General features: G+C 40.9%; 2 protein-coding genes across 3 annotated transcripts in view; both read left to right on the plus strand.

Annotated features, from left to right (window-relative positions):
* The window catches only part of setbp1 (SET binding protein 1), a 69,447-nt gene extending 53,379 nt beyond the window's left edge, over positions 1 to 16,068 (plus strand). For both annotated transcript variants that reach the window (XM_048978587.1, XM_048978596.1), the window contains exon 4: positions 11,507 to 16,068. In XM_048978587.1, the coding sequence (XP_048834544.1) occupies positions 11,507 to 12,069 (563 nt within the window). In that variant the 3' untranslated portion in view covers positions 12,070 to 16,068. The remainder of the gene's footprint in view (positions 1 to 11,506) is intronic.
* The window catches only part of riok2 (RIO kinase 2 (yeast)), a 399,097-nt gene that overhangs the window by 31,791 nt on the left and 341,037 nt on the right, over positions 1 to 26,269 (plus strand). The window lies entirely within an intron of this gene.

Raw genomic sequence — 26,269 nt, forward strand, 5'->3', positions numbered from 1 at the left:
AGTTTAATATCTCTGTTTTGTTTAACATTGTTATCCGTCCCACTGATGAATTGAAAACAAGGACAAGAGGATTGCTTTTAAAATGTTCAGCACTGACTTCTTGCAGTGTAATACCTCCCTGTTTGTTGTAATAGCTCTCTGGAGCCATCAGGCCAATTTTTGTATCGAAGGCATGTATGTATTGGTGGAAATTGTGATGTGGTTACAATGAAAACACAGTTGATTCTTAGACTTAATTGCATTTGACTTTTTGGGATGGATGTGATTCCTTGAGCTCAACTGAAATAGTAGTTGAAATATTTCTTGAAGCACAGCAGCCCATAATCCGAAGTGTCCCTATTAAAGCAGAAGTACTCTGAATTACAGAGAATTACTGGTATGCATTCAGGGTAATATGAGCTTTCCAGTATTTCTCCAGAAACCTCTTTTTAGATGTGTATTGGGGGACAATGGGAAGTATGCAACAGTTTCACTTCCTCGGCATAGTTCCATATTACTTCTGTTGTGATTATATGAGATTATTCAGATGACCAAGTACTGCAGTGTACCAACAACAGTAGAAATTGTATGGTTCTGGCTTTCTATTATAGACCTGAGCACAAACACAGAAAAAATTAAAATAATGGATCCTACCTGTACTGCAGCATAAATGTCACCCAGTAAGTAGCACAGTTTGGCAATAAGCAGCACAGTATATGAAGTATGAACTTCATAGAAAAGAACAGATGTTTTGATCCAATGAAAGTCATGAGAATGCTTTGCATAGGAAACCTATCTGAAACAAAACTGAAAAGTGAATTGAATTAATTAAAAATGAATTGAAGCTGATCTCAAAATGTAATGTTTTCCAACATAGTTTTTCAAAGTTTGTGTGTACATGTGCATAAATATAAAATATAATAATTTTTACACACACGCATGTGCATGTATCTATATACAACACACACATAACGTTGCAGTAAATATACCTGCAGTCTTTTTTTTTTAATCTTGTACATCTGGCCAGAGAAGCGTAGCGCATAGACGAAGACAACTATAATTCATAAATTTACATTCCTCCTATTTTTCTTTGCTTGCCAGTGATTCTCCCTGAGATATATTATTCACACATTTTGATTTATTTTCTACAGACATGCAATAAAAAAACCTCTCCTTGTGTTAAAAGAGCTGGACAGCAGCCAGAAGTTTAATGAATCCAGCCAACTCCACTGAAGGGGAATTGGGAGCCCTGGGCTCAGTTAGATTACATTTTCCCTCCCAAGGGGAAAGGGGGCTGGATCACAATCTGCTTAACCCCCACTGCAATCCACCTCCATGACGTACTGACACACATGACAGACCAGGCTTGTCACGATTAGAACACATAGGGAACAACTTGTAATGCGTGGCATTTAATATTTATATAGCTTCTTCAGTCAGTTTCAAAGCACTGCCTCTCCATGCATTTTAGTTTCAGCAAAAAAAAAGGCAAATATTTTTTTTCTCCACTGTATCATCTTTTTCTCTTGCCCCCCCGAAATAGGTAATTCCCAGTACAGCTAAACATTTTTTTCATGTATTCATTTACATAAAACAAGGTCATATACTCTTCTTCCTCTTGCAAAATGTCCTTGCTGAAAGATTTAAGGTTCTTTCATCAAACAAAGCCATTTTTTGTTAAAGTTGATAAAAAATGCTTATTTAGTTTAGCTTAATATATCATGAGGTAGCTGTGCTTAAGCTGTACAATTATAAACAAGCTCTCCAGTGATTTGGAAGGCAGAGAATGATTAGGTGCTGCAAGACATCGATAGTTCATAAAAAGGATATTTTGCATTTCTATTCTGTCTGTTACACGCACACACCACATACAAAATATGTGTGTCCGTGTTGGGGGGAGGCATGGGGGTACCCATAGCACACCCTTCAAGAGATTTCTGTGGTTTTTGAATTTTATTTTTAGTTTTGAATTTCACAGAGCAGGTACTGCGTATAAGATCGCACATTTCTGTTCCTGTGTCGGGGGTGTTGCAGTAGAAATTAAATCAACGTGGCCAATGCATTAAGTGCAGACCCTTAATTTCAGAGCACCCTCACCGAAAAGTCAAGCAGTCCCATAGCAGAAAAAATTCTCTGGTGCCAGCCCCAGTATGCATGTGCGTGCCTACACTTGCACAATGGCAGGCATCAGTGATTGTCAGTCATAGAAATGAATCGGCGACACGGACCAAATGCTGACAGATTTACAGCAGGCATAAATGGCTTATTAAGTACTAATAAATTTGCCATAAATGTAGCTCCCTCCAGTGCTCTAGGAGACTGCTCATGCTGTGATTATATGCGCGATAGAGTGCTGATTAATCACACGTTCAGGACAGCGCTGTTTGTTTTGCCTTTGTTTTCTAGTAAGTCCGTTTATCATTGTACTGTACGTCTGTCTTTTGTGTTTCGATCAGGTGTGATACGCTTGTCGATTTGATAATGTTTCAATGCTCTGGATTGGAGTGATGAAGGCAAATATGCCTGTCCTGCCAGAATCAAACTTTTAGTATCATTTTCTCAGTGGTTTGAGAGGAATAAGACTGACAAAAAGTGACAGATTCAATTTGTAAGTAAGACTGACTGATTTTAAATGTGATACAACAGTTTGTAGTCAACAGACATGCATTTTGATGTGCATTTTTACACGGGGATGCTAAACAAATTTTATGGGTCTTAAATCTGCTAAGTAGCATTGTGTTGCAAGCAGCAAATGTGATTCTTAATCCTAAACCTTCAATTAAATTGTCTCTACGTAAAGACCAAGATTTAAGCATTGCTGGAAACCGAGTCCCCTATTGAAGCAGTGTGTCACACGGCGTGGGATGCTAAGAGGATGAAGGTGGGATTGTCAGTATTTTGTTAGTATGCTCCTATAAATTTGGCCTTATCCTATTTTGCCTTTTATATGAAGATAAATACTGTGGCATAAAAACAAATCCAACCTAAACGCAAAGACAATGGCATTACAGTTTCTTAGTCAATGGATACTCACGTTAGCTTTTTTAATGATTAAATGCAACATTGCGTGTTCAGGGGTAGGTGTGGGTAGTGCACTGCTAAGGAGCATTAAAAACTCCTCCTTTGATTCGTGAATGTTTTGGCTGTGACTCAGACAAGTGAGATTTTCTCCCAGCATATCCAGGTCCTATAGCTCCAACCACAACTTGCCCCTAAAGCATGGTTGTGGTTACTTAGAAAGAATTGGCTCTTTCAGTCATAACTAACTCTCTTAAATGATGGACTTTGATTAGCTGTGTGGAAAAGAAAGCAAGTGAACCAGAGATGAACCCATTAACTGAAACGGAAAACTACCAGCAGGTGGCTCAGTGGTTAAGGAGGTTGGCCTGAACCCAAAGAGCAGACCCGCAAACTGTACTGAATCTCCCTTCCTCTTCCTTGCTAGATATGTACTGAATTATTTTTTACAGTGTAACTTTTTCCACCAAAAGCCACTTGTGATCTAGTTATCTTGGATTGCAACATTGGTACAATTTGCACATACTTCCATGTAGATCAGTGGTTCTCAGCTGATTTAGCTTCAGCCCCCCACATTATTCCTCAGTCATGACTTGAAATTTTTTATATTAATTTTTCCAAAAATGGGGGAGGGGGGTGCAAGCAGAAGAAAATCTTGATTTTTTTATTTTTTTTTATTTTTTTTCTTCTATGACCCTGTGAACATGGTTCTGCACTTTTGGGTCGCAACCAGCCAGTTGAGAACCAGTGGCCTAGATCAACCATCCTTTCATCCAGTAGAGTGTTTGTGAACCTGGAGCAAGTCCATCACAGGGCACACACACACTCAGACAAGACAGACAGTCAGTCACACACTGACTAATATTTAGACTCACCGATTCATCAGAATGCATATTTTGTGGCTGCAGAAGGAAGCCAGAGTACTGGGCAGAAGCTTGTGCCAATACAGGGAGTCCGTGCCAACTTCACAAACCGAGCCAGAGGTGGGATTTGACCCACCCCGACATTCCAGGTCTCTGTGTATTTTTAAAAACATTCTCATCTTCTAAACAGCCACCCTTGCATGTTTTCTGCTTGTTTGGTGGAACGAAAACAAATCACTCATTGTAATGCTGTTGATTGCACAAGCCTTTTTGCATTACTGATGTCAAAGTAGTAATATGGGTTCATACAGTTTATGATATAAAGCAGCCTCTGTATTGACATCAGTTAGATAAGGAAAAACAAGTATACATATAAACAGTGCAAATGCACATTTACTGAAAATGAATTTCGCATGGCGTGCCTTTTGGCTCTTCCTGTTCACTGTCGTCGTAATATGTAGACCCTGTGCTAAGAATTCAGACCGCTGGCAGCACTGGCTTCAAGATGAGTGGCCACTCGAGAGGGATGGTTTGCCAAGGTTTGTCTGCTCCTCGAAGTGCACAGGCCTTGTCGGATTGCACCCCGAAGTACTGTTAAAGTTTCATAGCAGTCGATAAACTGGCATCCCCTGGGAATTGCCACAGGCAGGGAAAAAAATGGCAGCAAGCTGTGGTGAGAGGTCACACAGAAGATCTAAGTCAGATGAACTGATTTGTATCCTTGTATTCCTTCAACTGCAATATAATTATACGATGTCTCTGATGGGGAAAAAAAAATAAATATACTTTTGCAGTCTGTTTTTCTTGTAAATACTGGATCTGCTGATTTTCACAGTAACTTAGCACTTAGCCTGAGATCCTGAAGAGCGATTGTGGTTTGTCACATACACTGACCCTAATTTAGCAAACTGTGATAGTGCGATCGTAGCACCTCATTATTGAGACAGTTGTGAGTGGTAGTAATTAAATTCACTTTTTGTTTTTTTGTTTTTTTGTTTTTTTTTCCTTTGTCCATTCTTGGTCTGCTAAAAGCGAATGAATGAATTTGTAGCAACTGATATCATTAGCACGCCTTTGCTCAGACATATACCATGGACATACTCCTCAGCCACGATTCTTAAGGTTAAATAGAGGGAAACGCATGCAGCAGCAGTGGAGAGGAACTGGTCGTAGCAAGTCTACATCACCTTGACTCCTTTATGTGTTGACATGGTGGAGAAAAGTGTAAAATGAGGTTTGCAAGCTCTCTGATGTGTTACCTTCTGTTGGGACCAAAGCTGCTGTTATCGGTATAGTATTTTCAATAAGTGTCTGGTTTGGGAAGTGCAAATGGTATCCTGCAATGGAATACCCTCCTTATTTTCAGGCTTCTGCCTTCCTTACAACCAAGGCTCAAGACTGGGTCGACCTGTTTAGTTGGAACTGAGATCGGAAATTGAGCGACTCTGGCATATCAAAGAAATTCATTGTTAAAAATTGAAGTGAAACCTTTTGAAATCAAAACAAAGCGTGATGTGCCACTTATCGTGATGAAACATGTAAATAGATCCATGGCTTCATTCTGGTAATGTTAAAAAATCATTCCCTCATAACCCTGACCAGGATAACTGGAGAGATGGAAACAACCATTGCCATTCTGAAATCTTTTTATATTTGCTTGAGGGGCCTCTACAAAATGAATTAATATTCTCTTTCTATATATTATTATTATTATACTCTTTTGCATTATTATTATACTCCTTCACATAAAGGTTACATTAAGCTATTTTACTGTATGATAATCCAGGGTCCATTATCAGTAATATTGTCAAAGGTTTAATAATGCTTTTGAAATTTCATAATTAGAGCCCTGATGAAATAAAATCCACACATGAGCCACTTACTAAGTAGGTTTGTCTCATAGCCTTTTTTATGAATTCTCATTGGCTTCCTCTTTTCAGTAATTTAATTCTGATGGGGACTGATGCGGATCAGGCGATGGGAGAGTAAAATATTAGTGTCAGTATTGAAGCTGTCTGATATGTTGCAATCGGTAGCTCCGCGGGCGGCAGTGTGTCCGCGGGCTTCTTTTCACATGGGTTCCATTCCTGGCCAGACTCTGCGAACGTGCATTTTCTATGGACTTCCTGTCATTTCCTCTCACAATTCAAAACACACGATTGGGCGAATTGGCATCCCTGGATTGTCCTGTGTGTGTGTGTGTGTGTGTGTGTGTGTGTGTGTGTGTGTGTGTGTGTGTGTGTGTGTGTGTGTGTGTGTGTGTGTGTGTGTGTGTGTGTGTGTGTGTGTGTGTGTGTGTGTGTGTGTGTGTGTGTGTGTGTGTGTGTGTGTGTGTAAAAGCTTGCGATGTAACTCTTCCGAGAGAAATATAGGACAGTTATCGGATGTATTTCACCCTGCTTACCTGTAAAACCCTGGCCTAAGGTAGCATCATTTTCAAGCCCATTCCCATCCTGTCTCAATTTATATCAATTAGCAATAGTTCTACTGTTATCAAAAGTAAAACTTTCTTATAATGAAAGACACATTAATATAATGTAAAAGAACAAAGTTTGATCATTTTACATGTTTTTCTTTGGATTGTGTGTCATTCTCTCAAGTACAAAATTTAATAGACTAAGAGAAAAGGTCCTTATGTAGTCCCTATGTTTTCTTATTAGAAACAAAACAAATCAGGCCAAGGCTGTTAATTAATTTACAAGAAGAAGCATCTCCGCTGTATAACGTATCAAGCTGTGGGTTTTCCCCATCAGTGCTAAGAGGCAGCAGTGCAGAGCAGTTTGTTAGCACTCCTCTGTAATTTTCTGATAATGAACATCACACACATTGTTTTGTAATTTCTGTAAGAACTTTTGTAAACTCATTACTGATTCTTAGCCATTCACCCACAAATGTCAGGTATAGTTATCAGTCGTTGTTTTGTGTTTACTGGTGGTGGATTAAACAATGGAATGGCCTTAGTGTATATTAATATCACTGATCTAATTAAGGCCACCCTTTGCCTTCAGAATAGCTTAATTTCTTCTTAGAATGCCGACATAATGGTCCTGAACTATGTGTAGTGGAAAATCAGACAAATATTCAAGCAAAAAGAAATTAAAATCTACGCTATACTCTGCGATCCTGAACTTTCCATAAAGATTCAGCGATTTCAGTAGATGCGATGGGAGGCCATGAAAGGCATTTGACTCCTTGGTGTTCATGTCACCGTTCTCAACGGATATGTATTTGCACCATTTGGTGGATCTGCTGCTAAGAAACGGCCGATATCCTATGCAACCACATACAGGAACCATTGAACCTAATAAGTCCCGTGACACGCTCATACCAACAGTCACTGTAGACCAAAGGCATCCTTTTGCTTTTTCCAAGGATAAACCCATCCAACTGTAGTTTTTCCATTACTCAGATGTCTAGGTTTTGTGCACTTTACACCAGATTATGTGTCTTTGTGCGCTGGCCAGGGAAGCTCTACCGTCAATTTCAGCCTTATGAAATTCATGTGCAGATTTTATTGTGACTGGATTCCAGAGCTGCTGAGGCTCTGTAGTAATTTTTCAGGCTGTATTTTTGTGGTGTTTAACAAGAATCCTGTTCTGTGCCCAGCGTCCCCTATCGGAGAGCTTACGCTTACAATTCTTCCTTTGCTGATGGTGTTTCTTGAGACTGTTACCCTTAACACATCAAATACTTTTGCAGATTTTGTAACTGATGCCCCTGAAATTTTGGTGCACACTATTTGGCCTTTTTGGATATGCGAGTACCCTCAGGTTGCTTTGAAAACTAAGTCTGATTTCTTTTATTGCTGCCCACACAGGTAAATTGCGTTCAACCTAATATGCTTCACTTCTGTAGCTAGGTTTATGATTTAGTCACTTTTCCTTGTGGTGTTTTCAATGTTTTGTCCACTCTCTGAATGTTTTGTAAATAATATCATTTGATTGTACTCTTTTTACATTCTCTTTTTGGAATCATGTTGATCTAACTCATTCATGCCAGCTTCCAGCAGGAATTGGCTAACTTACTGGGATCCTGCCCAGCACTGTCCCATAAATCCATCTTTTTTTGCAGCGGGTGTCCTGCTAAGATCCCAGGAGAGTCTCAGGCCTGACACAATCATCACAAAAACCCGATGCGCTATGTGGATGCTTCTTTAGAACCACGGTTTCCGCTTTATACCTGTTGTTTAACACCATAAGTAGTTGACATGATGTACTGTTTCCTGTGTAGCAATGCCTGACTGGACCCTCGCGCATCCATAATATATACAGAGCATGAATTTAACGAGTTGATTTTTCTTTGCCCACTTGAGCTCCTGGTTTCCTTGTTTGTGCTAGCGTATCAGAAACGTAGAGTGCCTACGAGAGTCCATAAATTGGAGGTCTCCAATGAAAGTGTCTGTTAGGGATTTCATGGGGATGTGCAGCTCTTGTTGGACTCTGCTGAAAGCTAATGTCCCTTTCCAGTGATTTGTTGGCATCGGAGAGGTTTGCATAAGCTTCCCAGTGATTTTATGGAGGTCGGTGAGGCAGGATGTGTGCTGACAGGCCCAGTATATTATTTGATTAACATTTTTTTCCATCTCTTTCTTCTTGCATACTTTCCTAAATTAGAAATTAGACTTCAGATGCCGATCATGAGCTCTTTTGTTTTATTCCCAGAAGACTCCTTCATTAAGGTCATAGTTGTAGGAGTGCATTCTTATTGGCCGCGGCACACCTGACCTAGCCGCAATGGCTTCTGGTTGGCTCACGTACACTTTGATTTGCATGCCAGGGATGGGATGCGGCTGGAATGAATGGGCGTATCGGGTAAAGGGCCCGCGGCAGAAACAGTCGTCGACAGTTGTAAATGTCCCTGTAGGTGGCCTTTTTGAGGAGGGGGGGCAGCTATGCTTTGCTCCGCTCCTCTCCGGTTTTCCCAGGGAAGCCGCATCCAGACAGTGTCTGCACATGCTCAGTCAGTCAAGTAGCTGCAGTTCACTGAGATGTCATGGATCAGTTCTTTCGATGTGATCGACGGACCATCATATCGCGTTACGCCAGTCCGATTCTGCTTTCGCTGACGGGAAGTGGTTTGAGCGGGCAGAAGAATGTATCTCGGTATCGTCATAGACGGAATGCTTTAAAGATTTGCTCGATTTTAATCCTCTTCCCTTTGTAAATCACCAATGGTGGTCCCTGACAGCGGTGCTAGCTTTTTTGTGAGGTTTAAATGACAGCATGTGGCTGTCGTCGCTCCTGTGCCAGCATCGAACAAGATTAGCAAACCTAACAGTGGGGGATTGTGAGTTTTGCGTTCTCTAGTATTTTGGTACAAACATTCATCAGCACTGGTTCTCTCTTTTGAGCTTGGTACCAGCTGGAATCTCTGCGTTCATTGGATTGTGTGTGCGTGAGTGTGTGTTTTCCTTGCTTATAAAGTCTTTTGCATCACCATTGGCAACATTAAAACCAGATCCCCGAAAGGTACTGTATTCATACGCAGTGATCTCTGTCCAGCAATAGGAATGTTATTTATTAAAAATCTTTCAATTTTTTTATAATCGGTTTGTAACAATGTCTGAATTATGTTACACCATGAATATTCAGACCATTACAAATATTAAGGGTAAAAAAAGAATATAATATGAGCAGGCAATTTCCATTTTGTGTTTTAATTTTGGCAAAATTTTACCAAATCTGCAAGGGTAACTGATGGGCAAGGAAAAGCACTTTTCAGCGCGTTTCCGGGACCCCAGTGTTTTGGGATCATTTCCAGTGTATTTTCTGTAAGTGCAACATTATGCCAGTTCTTTTTTTCTGAGCTGCATTACATGGGTCTGTGCGCAGCGTGACGTTAATGTACTGAACAGTGAAAGAGAACTTCTGAGAACATCTTCCCCCCCCCATGTGTGCTTTTGGCTCCTACACTGAAACACTATTCATGAAGGTCCTTTTCACAGCTGAGCACTGATTGGTTTCCTGAAAGTCTATAGAAAAGACCCTGGTTAGCGTGGGTTTATTTTAGACACGTCTGTCCACCTTTTCCTTAAATTGCTGTTTGTCTTGGTAGAAGTAAATATTTAACAGTCAATCATGACATGTTTTTCAGTAACTTAGTTTTTATTTCAGATTTTTGCTCTCAATCTATGTGCTTGCAGCACGAAATTATGGAAAAAAGAAATAATTGAACACTCCACATCCAAGCTAATATTTTTTGATTATTTCAGAGAAAAGTAAATGTTTATGCTTAAATACTTTTTGTTCCTTTTTACTTAAGATAACGCCATCTTCACCTACTTATGAACCATGAAGCAAATTATATAAAATTATCCAGTATCCATTAACTATATTTAGCTATATTTCTTAGAGAGTTCAAAAAGTTAATGTTATGTCTAAATCACAATGAAAATTACAAAATAGCAATTATTAGTCTCATTCGAAAATCCAAAGCACTCTTCTGAAAGATTAATGCCTATTAATGGTAAGAAATGTTGATGTATGTTTTTGGTATTTGAATATAAAATGGAAACCTGTAGTACCACAGTATTCTGTAATGATGAAATGTGTTTTGAACGAAACTTTATGTAGTAGCTCAGACCTGGTTATACTGATTTATTTGGTGTTTGTTGTCTGCCAAGCAATCATATAATGTGAGTTTATGTTTATGGTAAATAGAGTGGTCTGAATTTAATAATAATTCTTAATAGAGTCATTGTGGCTCCATTCCATAGAGGTTTCTCGGCTTAGAGCTGGCAGCAGAAGTTGACCGGTGCTCCTGCGTCCTGTGTCTGTACTGCGTGTCATTCCCAGCTGTTACTCTGCCTTCATGAACTCCCAGTTTCACAGCTGCAGTGAAACCCTGTGCATAAATCTTATGGGGTAGCTGTCTCTGGTCAGTCACAGGCGCAGTGTAAGCCGTATGAGAGCAAAAAATCCACAGATAAAAACATCCGCAATAAAATTTTATTACGCACAGGTATGAAACCCACAAGTGCGTATTTGTTCCTCTCCGGGGGGGATTTTTCCATGGCGGATATCTCACACTGCGTTGCTCGGACTGATCGATTCCCGAGAGGTTGGAGCTGCTACTCATCTGTAAACCTCTGGCGTTCCGGAGGCTTCCGTCTCTTGACGGGACGTCAAGAGGTCTGTGTATACACAGGAGTTTGGTGCCTGCAGACCTCCCTAAGAATGACGCAGCTCACTTTGCCAGTGGGCCGCTAGCTTACCATTTTACATCAGTATATTCACACTCTGGCACCCTTTCTGTATGAGAGCAGCAGCCCTGGCCTGAGCTCCAGATGCATGTAGGACGGCTGCCATGACACATTTTGTGACTTTGCGGTTTCATGAAGATGCTTCCATGGATTTCCTGTCATTATGGAAAAATCTTTTGTGCAAGAACATGTCTTCTCAGATTCATTAAAAATATTTATATAATGAGCCTAGAAATGGCTAGACTGGGATTTGTAAACAACAGTTCCATTATTTTGTTAGGGTATCTTGATACCCTTATGTAAAAAAAAAAAAGGAAACTAACCAAATCCGAAATGAATGATTTCACCCTTGTTTCCACTCTTTAGCTTAAACGTTTAGTGGCAGCTGGGTGTTTTGCACTCTTCTGAATCTTCTGAATGCCTTCTTTTCTTTCGCCCTCTTTAGAACACGGATCTCCTTTGAAGCGGAGGTTAAAGCGGAAAGAAGTGGAGAAGATGCAGTGCGAAGTACGGAAGATGTGTACCTTCTCCAAAATCCTCTCCACCAAAAAGAACCTGGACCACGTTAACAAAATTCTCAAAGTGAAAAGGCTCCAGAGACAGGCCAAGACTGGCAACAACATTGTAAAGAAGCGTCGAGGGCGACCCAGGAAGCAGCCTCTGCTGCTGGACCCGGAGCCAGCCAACCAAATGCCCGTGCTGGAGAAGTGTGTGGACCTCCCCGGGAAGAAGACCCTGCGCGCCAACCTGCTGCCTGAGCCCTTGGAGTTCTCCAACCATGACTCCATCAGGGACACCATTGAGTCGGTGGTACATATGGCCCGATCCCAGCCCCAGCCTCAGCCTCAGCAACAGCATCACCCGAGCCGTGGGGGCAAAAGGTGGCAGAAGACGTCAGAGGAAGTTCAGGCCAAACGGCCACGGCGGTGCAGGGGGACTAAGGAGGAGGAGAAAGGTGCAATGGAGAGGAACACCGGCAGCTCTAGCCTTCTGCAGGCTAATTATTAACCCGCACGTCCTGTGCACCGTGACCCTTTCCATCATCTTGGCCTTCAGCTGTATTTTTCCATTGGTTGTATTTCTATGACTGTTGAGGGCATTCTTGGAGACCTCTGGGGGGATGGGGAATGAGGTCATGATTGTCGAGCTGGCATTTTGTATTAAGCATAACAGGAAGTACCTTGCACTTGGCTACAGTTCTCTGTTCCTGCCTCTCAAAGATGCTACTGTGCAAGCCAGCCATGCAGACTGCTCCAGAAACCATCCTCTTACTTCACGGCATCTCGCTACCATGGCTCTGCCAAACCTTTACCAGCAAATGTAGATAGGTTTGCTTATACTGTGCAATGCTGGTTACTTTGCCTTGAATCCAGTCTTTGAAAAGCACTGTACAGTGCACTATTTTAATATTACAGATTCCTCCCCCCCACCCAGCACCCACCAATCCCCCCCGTTCAGGAATGCTCAGAGCATGGGCAGATGGCAATATTTTGGAAACGAGACCTTTGGACGCTATCTCTCTAGCTGTGCACCAAAGGTCTGGCAGTATATAAGAACACATACGTATTTCAAATATACATATTTTTTGTGTGTAACATTTCAGAGTATTTCTCGCTTAGCAGATTTATAGGAAATAGTCAAAGTTCTACCATAGGAACTGAAAGGTATTTTTTAGTTAATGTTTTTTTTTTTTCTTGCACCGAAAAGCAAAGATGGGTGTGATCCACAGCTATTTTATCAAGCTAAGGAAGTTTTTGAGGTACCATCTGATTGAACCTTGTCACCCTCCTTTGCTTCTTGTTCATAGTAAATCAGTGTTGCCTACACTTTCTATTTCACTTTCATACTCTGATTTGAAGAATCAGTCTCAGCACTTATAAATGTGATTAACCCTTCTCGTTTGTGGGCTGTGTAATTGGTTCGTTCCTGCAAGCAATGGATATATTCTGCAATTACGAAATCACCCCTTTTTCACGAGTGTTCATGGTTTCGAATAACCCAGTCAAACAAACAGTGAGACATCAAGGTGCCAAATTCTGACGGTCAGGCCTCCTCCCAGCCAATAACGTGTAGCGTTAGATTCGATTTGTGTAGCAGGCATGCATGCGGTGCTGGAAGCTCTGCTATACATGTCGAAAAAGAACGATAAAATAGAGGATTGTCTAGGGATGGGTTCAGTGCCAAAATACACCTTTTTCCCCTCCATACCATAGCGAGTGAGAATCAGTGTGATGCTCCATCTATATTGCTTTTATTTTGAGGTGTCTGTCACTCAGTGTTTGCTGTCTATATGTACAACTTACAGTGTACAAAATCAAGTATTAAAATATGGAAACCAAATTTTCAAAGACAGGTGTCTTTCCAATTGTTTTTGACCTGGTCTCACAGGGGTAAAATGGCAATAATTTAGGCGATTTAAACAAAATTCGTTTTGTACAGTATTTTTAGCATAGAGCAGACAAAGACGACATGTCATACTACATTGCCGATACTTCCTCTCTCCTTCAAGAAAGATTTGTTTTCTTACTAAGCTTTGAGGAACTTGCTTTTCAAAGTCAAAATTTCAATGGTATTTTAAAGGGAGCCTTGCACTAAAAGCTACAATCAATGCATGGACCGTTCCTGTTTTATCCGGTCCGTGTGTTTCTCGGTAGGCTCCCGGCTTGTTATGCGTGTGCCTTAGGTTTCTTTCTCAATGTGTTTCTTTCGGAATGTGCGGGAACGTCAAGCCAGGAGTTGGATTAAGGCCTGCCATTCCCACCAAATCAGCTAGTCTTGCTGTCATAGAATCCTTAAGTGAACATTTGACCCCCCCCCCCCCCCCCCCCCGGCCATCCGTTGTTTGGCCGATTTCCAACCAGATGCATTAGTCTTCAAACGTAGTTAAAGCTGAACTGTTTTTGTTAACAAGTGAATCGCAAATGCAGAAATAGTGGTGTACTGTGGCCTTCTGGGAAAAGAGATGTGCTCTCTCGCACCACGCAATAGAACATCACCCAAGTCCCTTTGCTGTCCTGTGTGTGGTTATTCTGAGATTGTGCTGTGTTTTGTGGCATTCCTCTTTTGCTATGCATTGTATTATACCAGTAAGCAAGCTGGAAGGCAAACTTCCCTAGACCTGTTGGATCAGTTCATATGTTTAACAGATTTTGTGTGTGTGTGTGTGTGTGTGTGTGTGTCCACGTGCATGCATGTGTGCATGTGTGCGTGTGTGTGTGTGTGTGTGTGTATGTGTGTGTGTGTGTTTTTGTTTCCACCCTTTCACAAAGATAATTAAGTGGTCTTATTTTGATTTTGAAAAAAAATCGGTAATAAGCTTAGCTAATTATTTCTCCATTCTGCAGAAAGTGACTATCATTGCAACTATTCTTACTGCAAACGACCAGAGCCTTCTGTCCAGCTGCAGTGTAGCCTTAATTTGAAGGTCAGCTAAACATCCATTGTAAATAGTGTAAGTAATGATCTGACTTGCATGGATGCAAACTGTGTTTAAGGTGAAGGTGGGCCTGCTCATTCCGCTGCTCCTGTTGAAGTGGCTCTTCAGGGGCCTTGGTGGCTGAAATATTTGGTGCTGGGTGTCGCAGGCACAGAGGCCAGCTTGTGCTGTTTTCTTGGGACAGGAGAACTGAACTTGTTTTAGCAAACAGATATTCCTTTCACTCTGTGGCTTCATAAGTAGCTTGTATGTTTTCTCGATTGGGAACAGTTTCTCAACACTGTTGGAAGAATTTGCCAAAAATTGAAAGAAAAAAAAAATTCATTTAATCGCTGATCTAATGTTGAGCCATTCAAAGCTGTTTCGAAAGAAAGCTAAAATATTAATGTGCAGCTTTTACCAAAATACATAAATTCCGAATAGTAACAGACTGTTGGTATTTATTGCTATTTGGGATCCTGAGGATAGGCAATCTTGAGTTGACAGACTATCACGCTCCCAGAATGCATTGCTCTTGAGCAAGCTGTTGTGTTGAAGTGTAAAACAACCAGATGTTTTTACTTTACCAGCCGAAATACCGGTGCCTTTTAAAGCTCAAATGTGTTCTTTTCATCTGGTTCTCGAACTTCAACAGAATATAGTGAGGTAAATTCAATGTTGCAGACCTGCATACAAACGAAGGGAACTGCCCTGGACTCACCACGGACATGATTGGCAAAAAGGAAACACAAAATTGAGATTTAACTGGATTGTGAAACACTAAAGAAAGGTAGCAACTAAAATATTTTCCACTGGCATGAATACAGATTGCATTGTGACAGAACGTTTCAAACCATATCATTGTTAACGAAAAATATTAAGTGCAAATTAAATATTGAGAAAATAAATTCAATGGAAGGATGTACTTTGCAAGAGCACAAACTGAGCTCTAACCTGTGTTGGTAAATTTTAGTTTGTATACATACCGTTTTTAGCCTCTTTTTAACAGAGTGAATTTTTTTCTTCATTTGCATGTTCTCGATTGTACGCATACATATTTTAGACAAGCAGAAAGTTATTTGAATTTAAATAAATTCAGAGAAAACTTGTACATTGTTTGATAATTTTTTGTAATGGATTTTCATGAAGCAATTTTGTACATTGTATGAATATTATTACTGCAAGTTTTTGAGGCATATATGTGTGTGTGAGTGTGTGCGTGTGTGTGGGTGTGTGTATATATTATACACACGCAAAATATGTTTGTGTATCATGTTTATATACTTATCTATGTATACAAGCACACACACGCACACACGCACACATGAAGTATGCGCATTTGTATATGTACACATATGTATGTATATACATATATATGTATTTGCTGGCATGCTTTTGGTCATGTTTGTTCATGATCTAGTTGTTGTTTTATGTTTCGTTTTACCCCCTTTTTTCCTTAAGGAAAAGCTCATATTTTTGCTGCCATTTGCTGGTTAGCAGTATAGAGCACTTATAATAACAAAGTCGATCTTGTTCATGTTATTCATTGTGTGAAAATAATAAATGAGTTTATTGAAAGTTGCTAAGAATAAGGAACGTCTGCCTGTTTATTCTGAAGACTGTGTTCTTATCCTCTCTCACACCCCTTGTCGGCCTGTTCTCTCGCAGTAGGATTATCCAAAATTAATTCCCAGTTTTTCCCTAAAAGTAAAATAATGTTAAATATATGGTATTTGTTTAAATATAATATATATGCTGTCATATTGAATGTTATTTCTCTTCACTGCAGCAAAGTAAAGGAGACGTGTTCTCATAAACGCTCCACCCCACGTACTCTCCACAAATTGCAACACCCAAATACACTAGAGTTTTGATAAATTGGTTTGGCTGCATCCTTGGTACCAATTGGTCGAGGTAAAAGCGTAGAGAGGTCTGCGATTGGATGGTATCCCTCTGAAAGAATACTGTTGCCATGGCTGCCGAGGCAGCTGCCTGCATGCTCTAGTCACGGCCTTGCTCACAGAACCGCATAAATGTGTCGTGATGTTTCCCCCCCCCCAGTTACCTGTGCTTTTGAGTGGGCTGAGAACTTAAGGTTTCAAAGAATTTGAGTTGCTGAAACCAGATGGAGAAATAATTTTTCTCCTATATAGGTAAAAGAAAAATGCTCTTTTTTTGCAGAAGCAGCTTGAGAATCACATCCTGGTTTAGTGGTAGAAAAGGAGAAGCAGGTAAAATGTCATATGTACTGTGTGTGCGTGTGTGTATATATATATATATATATATATATATATATATATATATATATATATATATATATATATATATATATATATACACACACACAATACCAGTCAAATGTTTATCCACATCTACCCACAGAAAGGTTTGTTTATACTATTCTCTACATTTAAAAATAATTGTAAAGACATTAAAACTATGAAATAACAAACATGGAATGTATTTCTTGGGGGAGATGGGGCTGCTTTGTGGGTTGAGGTTGCTGGTTCAAATCCCATGGTCAGAAGAGTGATCCCACCATTGGGCCCTTGAGCATGACCCTTAACCCTAATTGCTCCAGGACTGGCTGACCCTACTGTCTCCTCTACACCAGTTCCATGAGGCGGCCTCCTGTGAGGCTTTACCAGCCATTCTGAAGGGAGGCCTTACATATGCTGAGCAGTCATCAGCTGCTCTTCCTTCATCCATCCATTATCCAAACCGTTTATCCTACTGGGTCGCGGGGTTCTTCCTTTACTCTCTGGTCAAACTCCTCCAAAACCATTTCTGCCGTGTTCAGGTCAGGTGGCCTGGTCATGTGATGTGACAATCTATCACTCCCCTTTGTGGGCAGCTTGGTGTATCCAGACTTTTGACTGGTACACACATACATCCATCCATCCATTTTCCAAACCGCTTATCCTATTGGGTCGCGGGGGGTCCGGAGCCTATCCCGGAAGCAATGGGCACGAGGCAGGGAACAACCCAGGATGGGGGGCCAGCCCATCGCAGGGCACACTCACACACCATTCACTCACACATGCATACCTACGGGCAATTTAGCGACTCCAATTAGCCTCAGCATGTTTTTGGACTGTGGGGGGAAACCGGAGTACCCGGAGGAAACCCCACGACGACATGGGGAGAACATGCAAACTCCAAACACATGTGACCCAGGCGGAGACTCGAACCCGGGTCCCAGAGGTGTGAGGCAACAGTGCTAACCACTGCACCACCATGCCGCCCCACACACATACATACACACTGAAATATACGGAAACAATTGTGATTAGATTTGCTTGCTCTGAAAGCAATAGTCACTGCTAATTATTCTGAAATAAATTTTGCAGGTTGATTCATATCTGAGAATGTGCCTTAAGTCTGCGAAATTCATCCATCTTGAAATGATTTAGAGTAGCAAACAAAAATACACAATCATGTAGTATTGTTCTACCTGGGCAGGGTGAGGAGTCTAGAGAGCCAGGCGCACCGTAACGGATGGGAAGTTAGGATGTTTCCAAGGGGCCCCGAGCAACAGGGGTCCTAAAAAATTTGGAGTATAATTTTATTGTTCAGGATTGTGGACCCTATACAATATATTTTCATGGGGCCCGGAATCGGCTCCCCTGTAGGGACCATATAGATGCTGGATTACATCCGAGGGGCAGTTTTTGTTCACCTTACTAAGTTCTTAAACACTGACAAGTGATAGATAAAAGTTTAAAATTGTAATGAGCTCAGGTCAGGATAAGTGGATGGAAGATGGAGGGACCGATGTGTAGGAAGATAGCCTTTAGCTCAACAGCACAGGGAGAATTACTGTAATAATCCAATGAAGACCAAATAAGCAATTGATTCTGATAAGCTTTGTTTACCTGTGGGAGATAAATGGAGCATTTTTCAATGAAGATAATGAAACGAAAAGCCTCGGTCAAGTGGTATGGATACTTCTATCCATCTTTTTATTTGACTTATTCTCAGCGATATGGTCAGAGAGCTAATTGATTTCATGATGCAATTACAGCCTGAGCCAGAATGGAATCCAGACCATCTCTGTCGCTGTGTGACTTGAGCTTATACTGGTGGTTGGATTATTCTGTTTTTAAGTAAATAATGTTCTATTCAGCATCCCTACCTGCCCCCAGGGTCTGCCAGTGGTCAGCTTACCATAGGTGCATAAAAAAACATGAACTGCAGTTGTGGGATCAAATTTGGTAATTACATACTGCGCTCTTGGCTATGCGAAATTATGTGGTAAATTGTTAGTCTTATACTGGGACTAAGTATATTGAAAAAATGTGACACGTGAAGAATAAGTTAAAATTAAAGCATACAAAAGATGTATTTATTGATTGTATAGAGGTCTGGGGAGCCGGTTGTTTCTGTCAGCCCTCTACGATGTAAAAAAAAATAAAAAAACTACTGCAGAAATAACCTATTTCCAAGTCTACAAGGATATTACACCAATAAATGTTTGATTTGGTTTGACTCCCATAAACACTCAATGTCTGATAGCGTCTGTAACCTGAGAAGTTCAGCGTGCGCTTTCCAGTGGTTTCTTTACAGTTCTCACCAGTGGCTAAAATCCTAACATGTTCTTTGCGGGGAAAAAATGAGGTGAGCAGACATTCCAGGCAAATCCCCGGAGTCCAAGACACATGCGAATGTCTCACCTCTGCTTATGCAGGTAAGAGGAGCACTAGCTAATATACAAGACACATTTAGTAATACTGCTTATTCTAACCACTAGAGACACGACCACTATCATAGTCAAGAATAGTAACACGGCCAAAAAAATGAAGCTGTAACATCTATGTAAATAATTACCGTTAAAATGCTTTTGCTATTTGTTTTTTTTTTTTTGCTTCTAATTTATTTTTTTTATGGATGATTTTTATGCAAATATAAAAGGTCTTTAAAACGAATGACATCACTCTTCTACTGTAAGTGTTTTCCTTCTCTTCACTGTTGCTCTCCGATTACGCTGTTTTCCATACTTTGAATGCTAGTCACTGAACCTCTTGCTTCTTTCGACCAGGTACGAAATGAAAGCCCCCGTTGAGCTCAGAGCCTGCAATGCTTTAGAGCCAGGTTCCTTAAACACTACGCCACTTACAGCCTTCACTTAATCCCTCTTCTTGTACCAACTCTCGAATATTAGAATGTAGAAATGCAGATGCTATCTGGTGGCAAAAAGCAGGAACTACAGTCAAAAAAAAGTACATTGTATCCTATGTTTCTCTTTCTAACAATTTCTTCCAAAAACTACTTTAAATTACTTAATTTAACGTAGTACACATTTCCCTAACTTCCCCATCAAAATAAATTCATCCTGGAGTTTATTTCTGAACAAGCACAACAAAGGCTTCAGCAATTTATGCTCAGGTGGCTACGATGATGGGTAAGATGTAGCATTTCAGCTGTAATTGCTGTGTGTGCTCAGGGGAAGGAGAGCAGTGTTCGGTGTCTTTGCCCCTGGTGTGCAAAGGTTTTGGGTTGTACGGGGGGGGGGGGGGGGTCAGCTTATGGCAGACATCTGTTTTCACACATCACAGTCTGCAGCTCTCGTGTTGTCCTTTGACACATTGCCCCAGGTAAATTTTGCGTGAACACTTTGAAAAAGCTTGCTGTAAACAATGTGTTATCTAGATTTATTTGCATTACATGCATTGGGGTCCAAACTGAAGCATTATCAAATAGAACAGGACAGGATGATGTGCTGAAACCTTTATTCCAACATGGTTATAGAAATTGTGCCACTTGCCTTAAAGTACAGACCCATGTTTTCACAGTAATAATAGTGCGAAAATATACTCTGTAATACCAGTGGGTTTAAGCAAGTGTCTTTTATTTGTTTTGTGTAGCTAATTTATTTTCCACATTTTGCTTATTGGTTTAGTTCACCCGAGTGGATTAGTCACTACCCTGCTCTGATCAGCAAAAAACAGACGTGAAAACGATAATGTGTGAGACTAGGGCTGCTTCCAATAGACATAAACAATCTGTACAGAAGCCAAGAAAACAAATAGAAAAGAAAGAAAAAAGAAAGCAAGCGTTGCAGAAGTTCATAGCCTTTTGCATGCTGTCAGTTATGGTCAAAACCTTGCAATCAATTCATGTCGCACTGCAACATCTTCTATAGGCTGGCAAATCAATTGATATGACTTGATTTTTATCATACTCTATGGGCAATTTTACAGAGATGAGTTATGTCGCATGTAAATCACAGTAGGGCAACCATAACTATGTCCTCAATGAATGGTGTTTCAATAAAATATTCAATGCAAAGGCAAAACAGTGAGCAAGGCAAGGTACTACAGATTGGAGCAGTAAAAACCCAGCTCTATAAATAAGATATAAACGCTATACTGTCTTAGACATGAAAGCTAGGAATGTAGAATAGAAAGATGGAAAACACAGCAAGCCGGCATGCTTTGTACATGCTTTGAAAAGAACCCCAGGAATAGTGACTGCATGCCACCCCAGGCCTGGATCATCTGGTGCAGGCTGTCATCAAGAGGAAAGCATGCATAAACCCATGAAGAGACAACTATATAATCGGATGAAACAGAATTCAACATTTGCCATGCATGTACCCTATATGTACCATAAATCTTTTAGTCTAGTATGGTGGTGCCTCTTTGGAAGAGGAGTCAAATGCCAGCTCCATTCTGTGCCTGTGGAATTTGCATGTTCTCCCTCAGCTGTGTGGGTTTTCTTTTGTAGTTATACAATTTGCAGTCTCTAAATTGTTCGTAGTGTGAATGCACATACTGTGTGCAGACTGGCATCCAATCCCAGTGTTGCCTGCCTTGTGCCAAATAGGACAGGCTTCAACCACTCCGACCCTTTGCTGTATATTCGGTGAGACAATGGATAACGGTTGTAAAATGCATATATGTTTATTTTTCAATTGTTATGTTGTTTTTAATGGATCATAGCCATTTCAATTTATGACAAAGGTCATCTGTTACATGGTGAGCAGGCATCACATTAAGTAGACACAATTCTAAGGTTACTATCTAGTACCTAATTCTCATGATTTACTCAACTCTCGCCTCAACCCGCAGATTCTGAAAACAAGCCTGGTAATTGGCATATATTGTTCTTTTCTTGGGGGCAGCATGGTGGTGCAGTGGTTAGCACTGTTGCCTCACACCTCTGGGACCCAGGTTCAAGTCTGCGCCTGGGTTATATGTGTGTGGAGTTTGCATGTTCTCCCAATGCAATTATATGAATGTGTCTTTCATTATAAGAAAGTTTTACTTTTGATAACAGTAGAACTATTGCTAATTGATATAAATTGAGACAGGATGGGAATGGGCTTGAAAATGATGCTACCGTAGGCCAGGGTTTTACAGGTAAGAGTTACATCGCACTCCGCCTGGGTTACATGTGTGCAGAGTTTGCATGTTCTCCCCATGTCGTCGTGGGGTTTCCTCCGGGTACTCCGGTTTCCCCCCACAGTCCAAAAACATGCTGAGGCTAATTGGACTTGCTAAATTGCCCGTAGGTGTGCATGTGTGAGTGAATGGTGTGTGAGTGTGCCCTGCGATGGGCTGGCCCCCCATCCTGGGTTGTTCCCTGCCTCGTGCCCATTGCTTCCAGGATAGGATCCGGACCCCCTGCAACCTAGTAGGATAAGCGGTTTGGAAAATGGATGGATGGATGGATATTCAGGATTCAGAGGATGCCATTTTAAATGCCGATTTTAACTGTAATTCTTAGAATTTTCTCAGGCAGCCATTCTAGGTCAATTTGAATGCTAATTTTAAATGGTTAGTATTAAGAATGACGTGAAAGATGGACTTTCACTTATATTATGCAATCAGAATGTCCTGACATCCATACTCATTTCTGCCTCCGGCAATGAGTGTTAATTCACTGTGTCAGACTTGCGAGTTGACCACACATGTGATCCGCACACTCTCCAGGATCACGGGATGTGGTCCAGAGAACGAAGTGAGCATACTGCCGTCTGTACTGGGCGTCTCATTCTCGTAAACTGAGGAGTCGGAAAGTGCTGATGCTCTGAACAGAATTGGCTTTGCGAGGAGGGTGTTTCCTGGTATGTGGGATAGAGCATGGATTCAGGCGTCCTGTTTCTAAACATTTATCCATGCAGCTGAGAAGCTGAAAAATTTGCACAGGTTTGTCTGCACAGAAAAATAAAAACCATGAGGATATGCAATAGAAATACCAGATATGTCTAAGGCATAAAGCTGTCATGACTCAGACAACTTAAATGTCAAAGTGGACTTGCCCACAGAATTCAACCAAACCTCAAAATGTTTAAAGCATTTTGTAATTAACTTGCTAAAGTCTTATTACGTTTTCAATGTTGATTTCTGCACTATTAAAATTATTTGCATTAGATGAACACAGCTATTTACACTTGCAAATGACTTATTTACATGAACGAAAACTGTACTGTCACATACATTTCAGAGTAGGTAGGGGGCTGCCTTCAACTGTTAAGTGCTCAGTGGGATATTAATTCTAGCAACATTTTCATCCCTTTTCAGTACAAAGCATGTAATTAGTTTAGTACAGTGATAAACCTGACAGTGGAACAAATAATTATGCCATAATATCACTGAAACCCTTTGACTTTAACGCATCTTTTCTTCTCCTTTTTTGAATGTTCACAGGTACCACTAAGTTCCATTAAAACGGCACTATTGAGCTAACTAATATGAAACCCCTGCGAAAGAGCAAAACTCAATTAAATTAATCCCCCTGACGCCCCCCCGCCTCCGATTATCACTATCACACGCACGCCGCCCCTCCCACACCCGCGCCGCCCTCACTGCGCTCGCGCCTCACAGCGACCCGTCTGCGCTCGTGTCCAAAGACGCGCCGGATTTCATTTACAATGGAGAAAAGCGGCGGAGCGGGAACCGCGGTTGCCACGGCGACGCCAGTGATTTATGGCAGTTCGGTGGGTGGATGAATGACTGAGTCTGTTGGCCGCGCAGCGTTACGTGCTGCCGCTTTTATGCTGCACCACCCCCCCACCCCCCCCAGCAGCCTGTCAGGGACCGCCATCTGAAGGACAGATGTGTTTGAGGTCAAGCTTCTGCCGACGTTGACATTAATAGCCATGATTATGATCATTGTGTATAGACTGGTTTACTATATGACTTTACTGCATTTTTACATTAATTGCTTTTACATTTATGAAAGATATTTCATATGGATCTTTAGGATGGTCTTAAAGGAATAAGATGTAAAAGGATAAAGAACAATTTTTTGTCTCTTCATATAATTCAAATCTGTACCCCAGAAGAAAAACATTAACTGTGACTCATCCCCAAAGCCGAGTATCACTCCGAAATTCTGCTACTGGTCTCTGGTCTGTTATATTTAAGGACAACACCCCAGATCTTACCGTTTTTCATCTTACTGTCACTCAGTATACCAAGGTACATAAGGTGTCAGTCAAAAGTTTGGACCCACCCTCCCATAGAAATTTGAATTATCTCCATTTTAGACTACTTGTAAAGACATCAAAACTATAAAATAACATACGGAATTATGCATTGACCAAAAAGCATTCATCAAACAAAAAAAAAAAATTGGGGGAGGACAGTTCTGTGGGTTGGGACTCAGAAGGTTGCTGGTTCAAATCCCGTGGTGGATAGAGTGATCCCACCATTGGGCCATTGAGCATGGTCCTTAACCCCAATTGCTCCAGGGACTGGCTGACCCTACTGTCTCCTCTACACCAGTTCCATGAGGCGGCCTCCTGGGATGCTTTACCAGCCATTCTGAAGGAGGTCCCACATATAGGCTGAGGGCTCATTGACTGCTTCTCCTTCACTTTCAGGTCAAACTCCTTCAAAACCATTTCTACTGTGTTTAGGTCAGGTGGCCAGGTCATGTGATGCAACACTCAGACTCTTTTGTAGGCAGCTTGGTGTCTCCAGACCTTTGACCTTTACTGTATTATTTGGCACATTAGTTTGAAATATGCAGAGAGGATGCTACTGTTTGGCCTTTACAAAGAACTATGACTGCTTTGGAAAACATGAAATTACATGATTAATATCAGTCATATTACTGCAATCTCATGTATGCTATACATATAAATGCATTCGGAAAATATTAGACAGTTATGAATAAGAGCAAATGATACTCGCAAGTGTGATGTCATGGAGCCATCAGAGCGGAGTCTGAATCACCACTATCTACAATTTCTGAGGATTGTGCAGAGGAGTTTGGGTTTTGAAAAAACATTTCATGTGCAGTAGTGTCTTCATTTATTTTGGTCTCTTTTTCTCGGTCATTGTTTTTCTGATGGTCTGTCCTTTTCTCGCCATTGTTAAGCAGACAGTGTGGTTCAGTGATCTTGCGAATCTCCCTCAACAACAGAACCTCTACTGCTTCAAACTCAGAAATACATCTGCTAATTTAGTCTGAAATGAAACAGTACTTTTGTCAATTTCATATAGGCAGAGAAAATGTGATGTTTCAGACTGCATCCATACCATGCTTGCATCTGTGAGAGAGAGATTTTTCTGTTTATGGATGTATGCCAGTTATCAATTTTTTTTTCCAACAATACAGATTTTCATCTGTCAAAAAGGATAAGCATGTCAGCTTTATGGACTGGAGTAGTTTGTGAGTTTTAAATCATTGCATGGCACCTGTAAAGCTTTGGATACACATCGACTCAGGGTCAGACCTCAAGAAATTGATGGAGGGCTTTCTGCTTTTCACTGAAGAACCTTTGATTGGCATACAAAACCAGTAATTCCATATGAAGGATGCACAAGCAGGAAGTACTCAAGGAATGACATGGATCCAAATCCAGCTGGGTCTTTTTGACAGACAAGCCTGCCCCTTAAGCATAAGCCACATAAGTGTCATAATACAACTGTTCTGCCAATGAACTACTTCAGGAAGCTCTCAGGAAGCACTGGGACATTTGATGCATAGATATTTAAAAATAACTTTCTTTAACAGCAAGGACAAAACAAGAAAAAAACAAGCATATGTTATCCACAGTGACATAATCGGATTAATTAGTTTTAGGTTCCTGTTTTCTTATTAGCCAGCTTTAGCAATAGGGTTGGTGAGTTTCTAAAACAACATAAACATTAGCCAGTCACCATGGTAACACTGTAGGAAGCCTTTTAGGCGCACGCCATAGGATACTTCAAATGGTGTACAGATGCAGGTGCAAGGTGTCAGATGCAGTATCTGAAAGGGTATCTCAGTACTACATAATACAGCTCAGATGCTCTCTCTCTCGCTCTCTCTCTCTCTCTCTCTCTCTCTCTATATATATATATATATATATATATATATATATATGTGTGTGTGTGTGTGTGTGTGTGTGTATTGTTGATTTGTTTTTCCTTCAGTGAATATGAGCTGATGATATATGCAAAAAGTCTGGCAAACAGAAGCTGTGTCAGGTAAGAGAAATAACTGGCACTAAGTGACAGACTAAATACATTTTTTATATTTTACTCTTGATGCCAATTGAATGGTAAGTAGTGGAAAAACCATACAAGCATGGCAAATTATGACATATATATGTAAGTGCCAAGGTGCACTCTGTCACGTAGCGATCAAGGCTAGTCAAACAAGGCTAATCAAGTTGGAGTGGCGTGCAGCTCAGCACGTTAGGATGCTGTGGTTATGACCAGAAGGATGCCAGATCAAATTCCCGGGTTGGCAGTGAGATGTCAGATGTTGGGCCCTTAACTCCCAATTGCGCCAACGACTGTCGGATGCCGCTTTGGATAAAAGTATCTGCTACATACAATGTAAGTTGCTATTGGG

This window comes from Brienomyrus brachyistius, chromosome 2 (genome assembly GCF_023856365.1).
Source record: "Brienomyrus brachyistius isolate T26 chromosome 2, BBRACH_0.4, whole genome shotgun sequence".
In the NCBI taxonomy this organism is placed as follows: Eukaryota; Metazoa; Chordata; class Actinopteri; order Osteoglossiformes; family Mormyridae; genus Brienomyrus; species Brienomyrus brachyistius.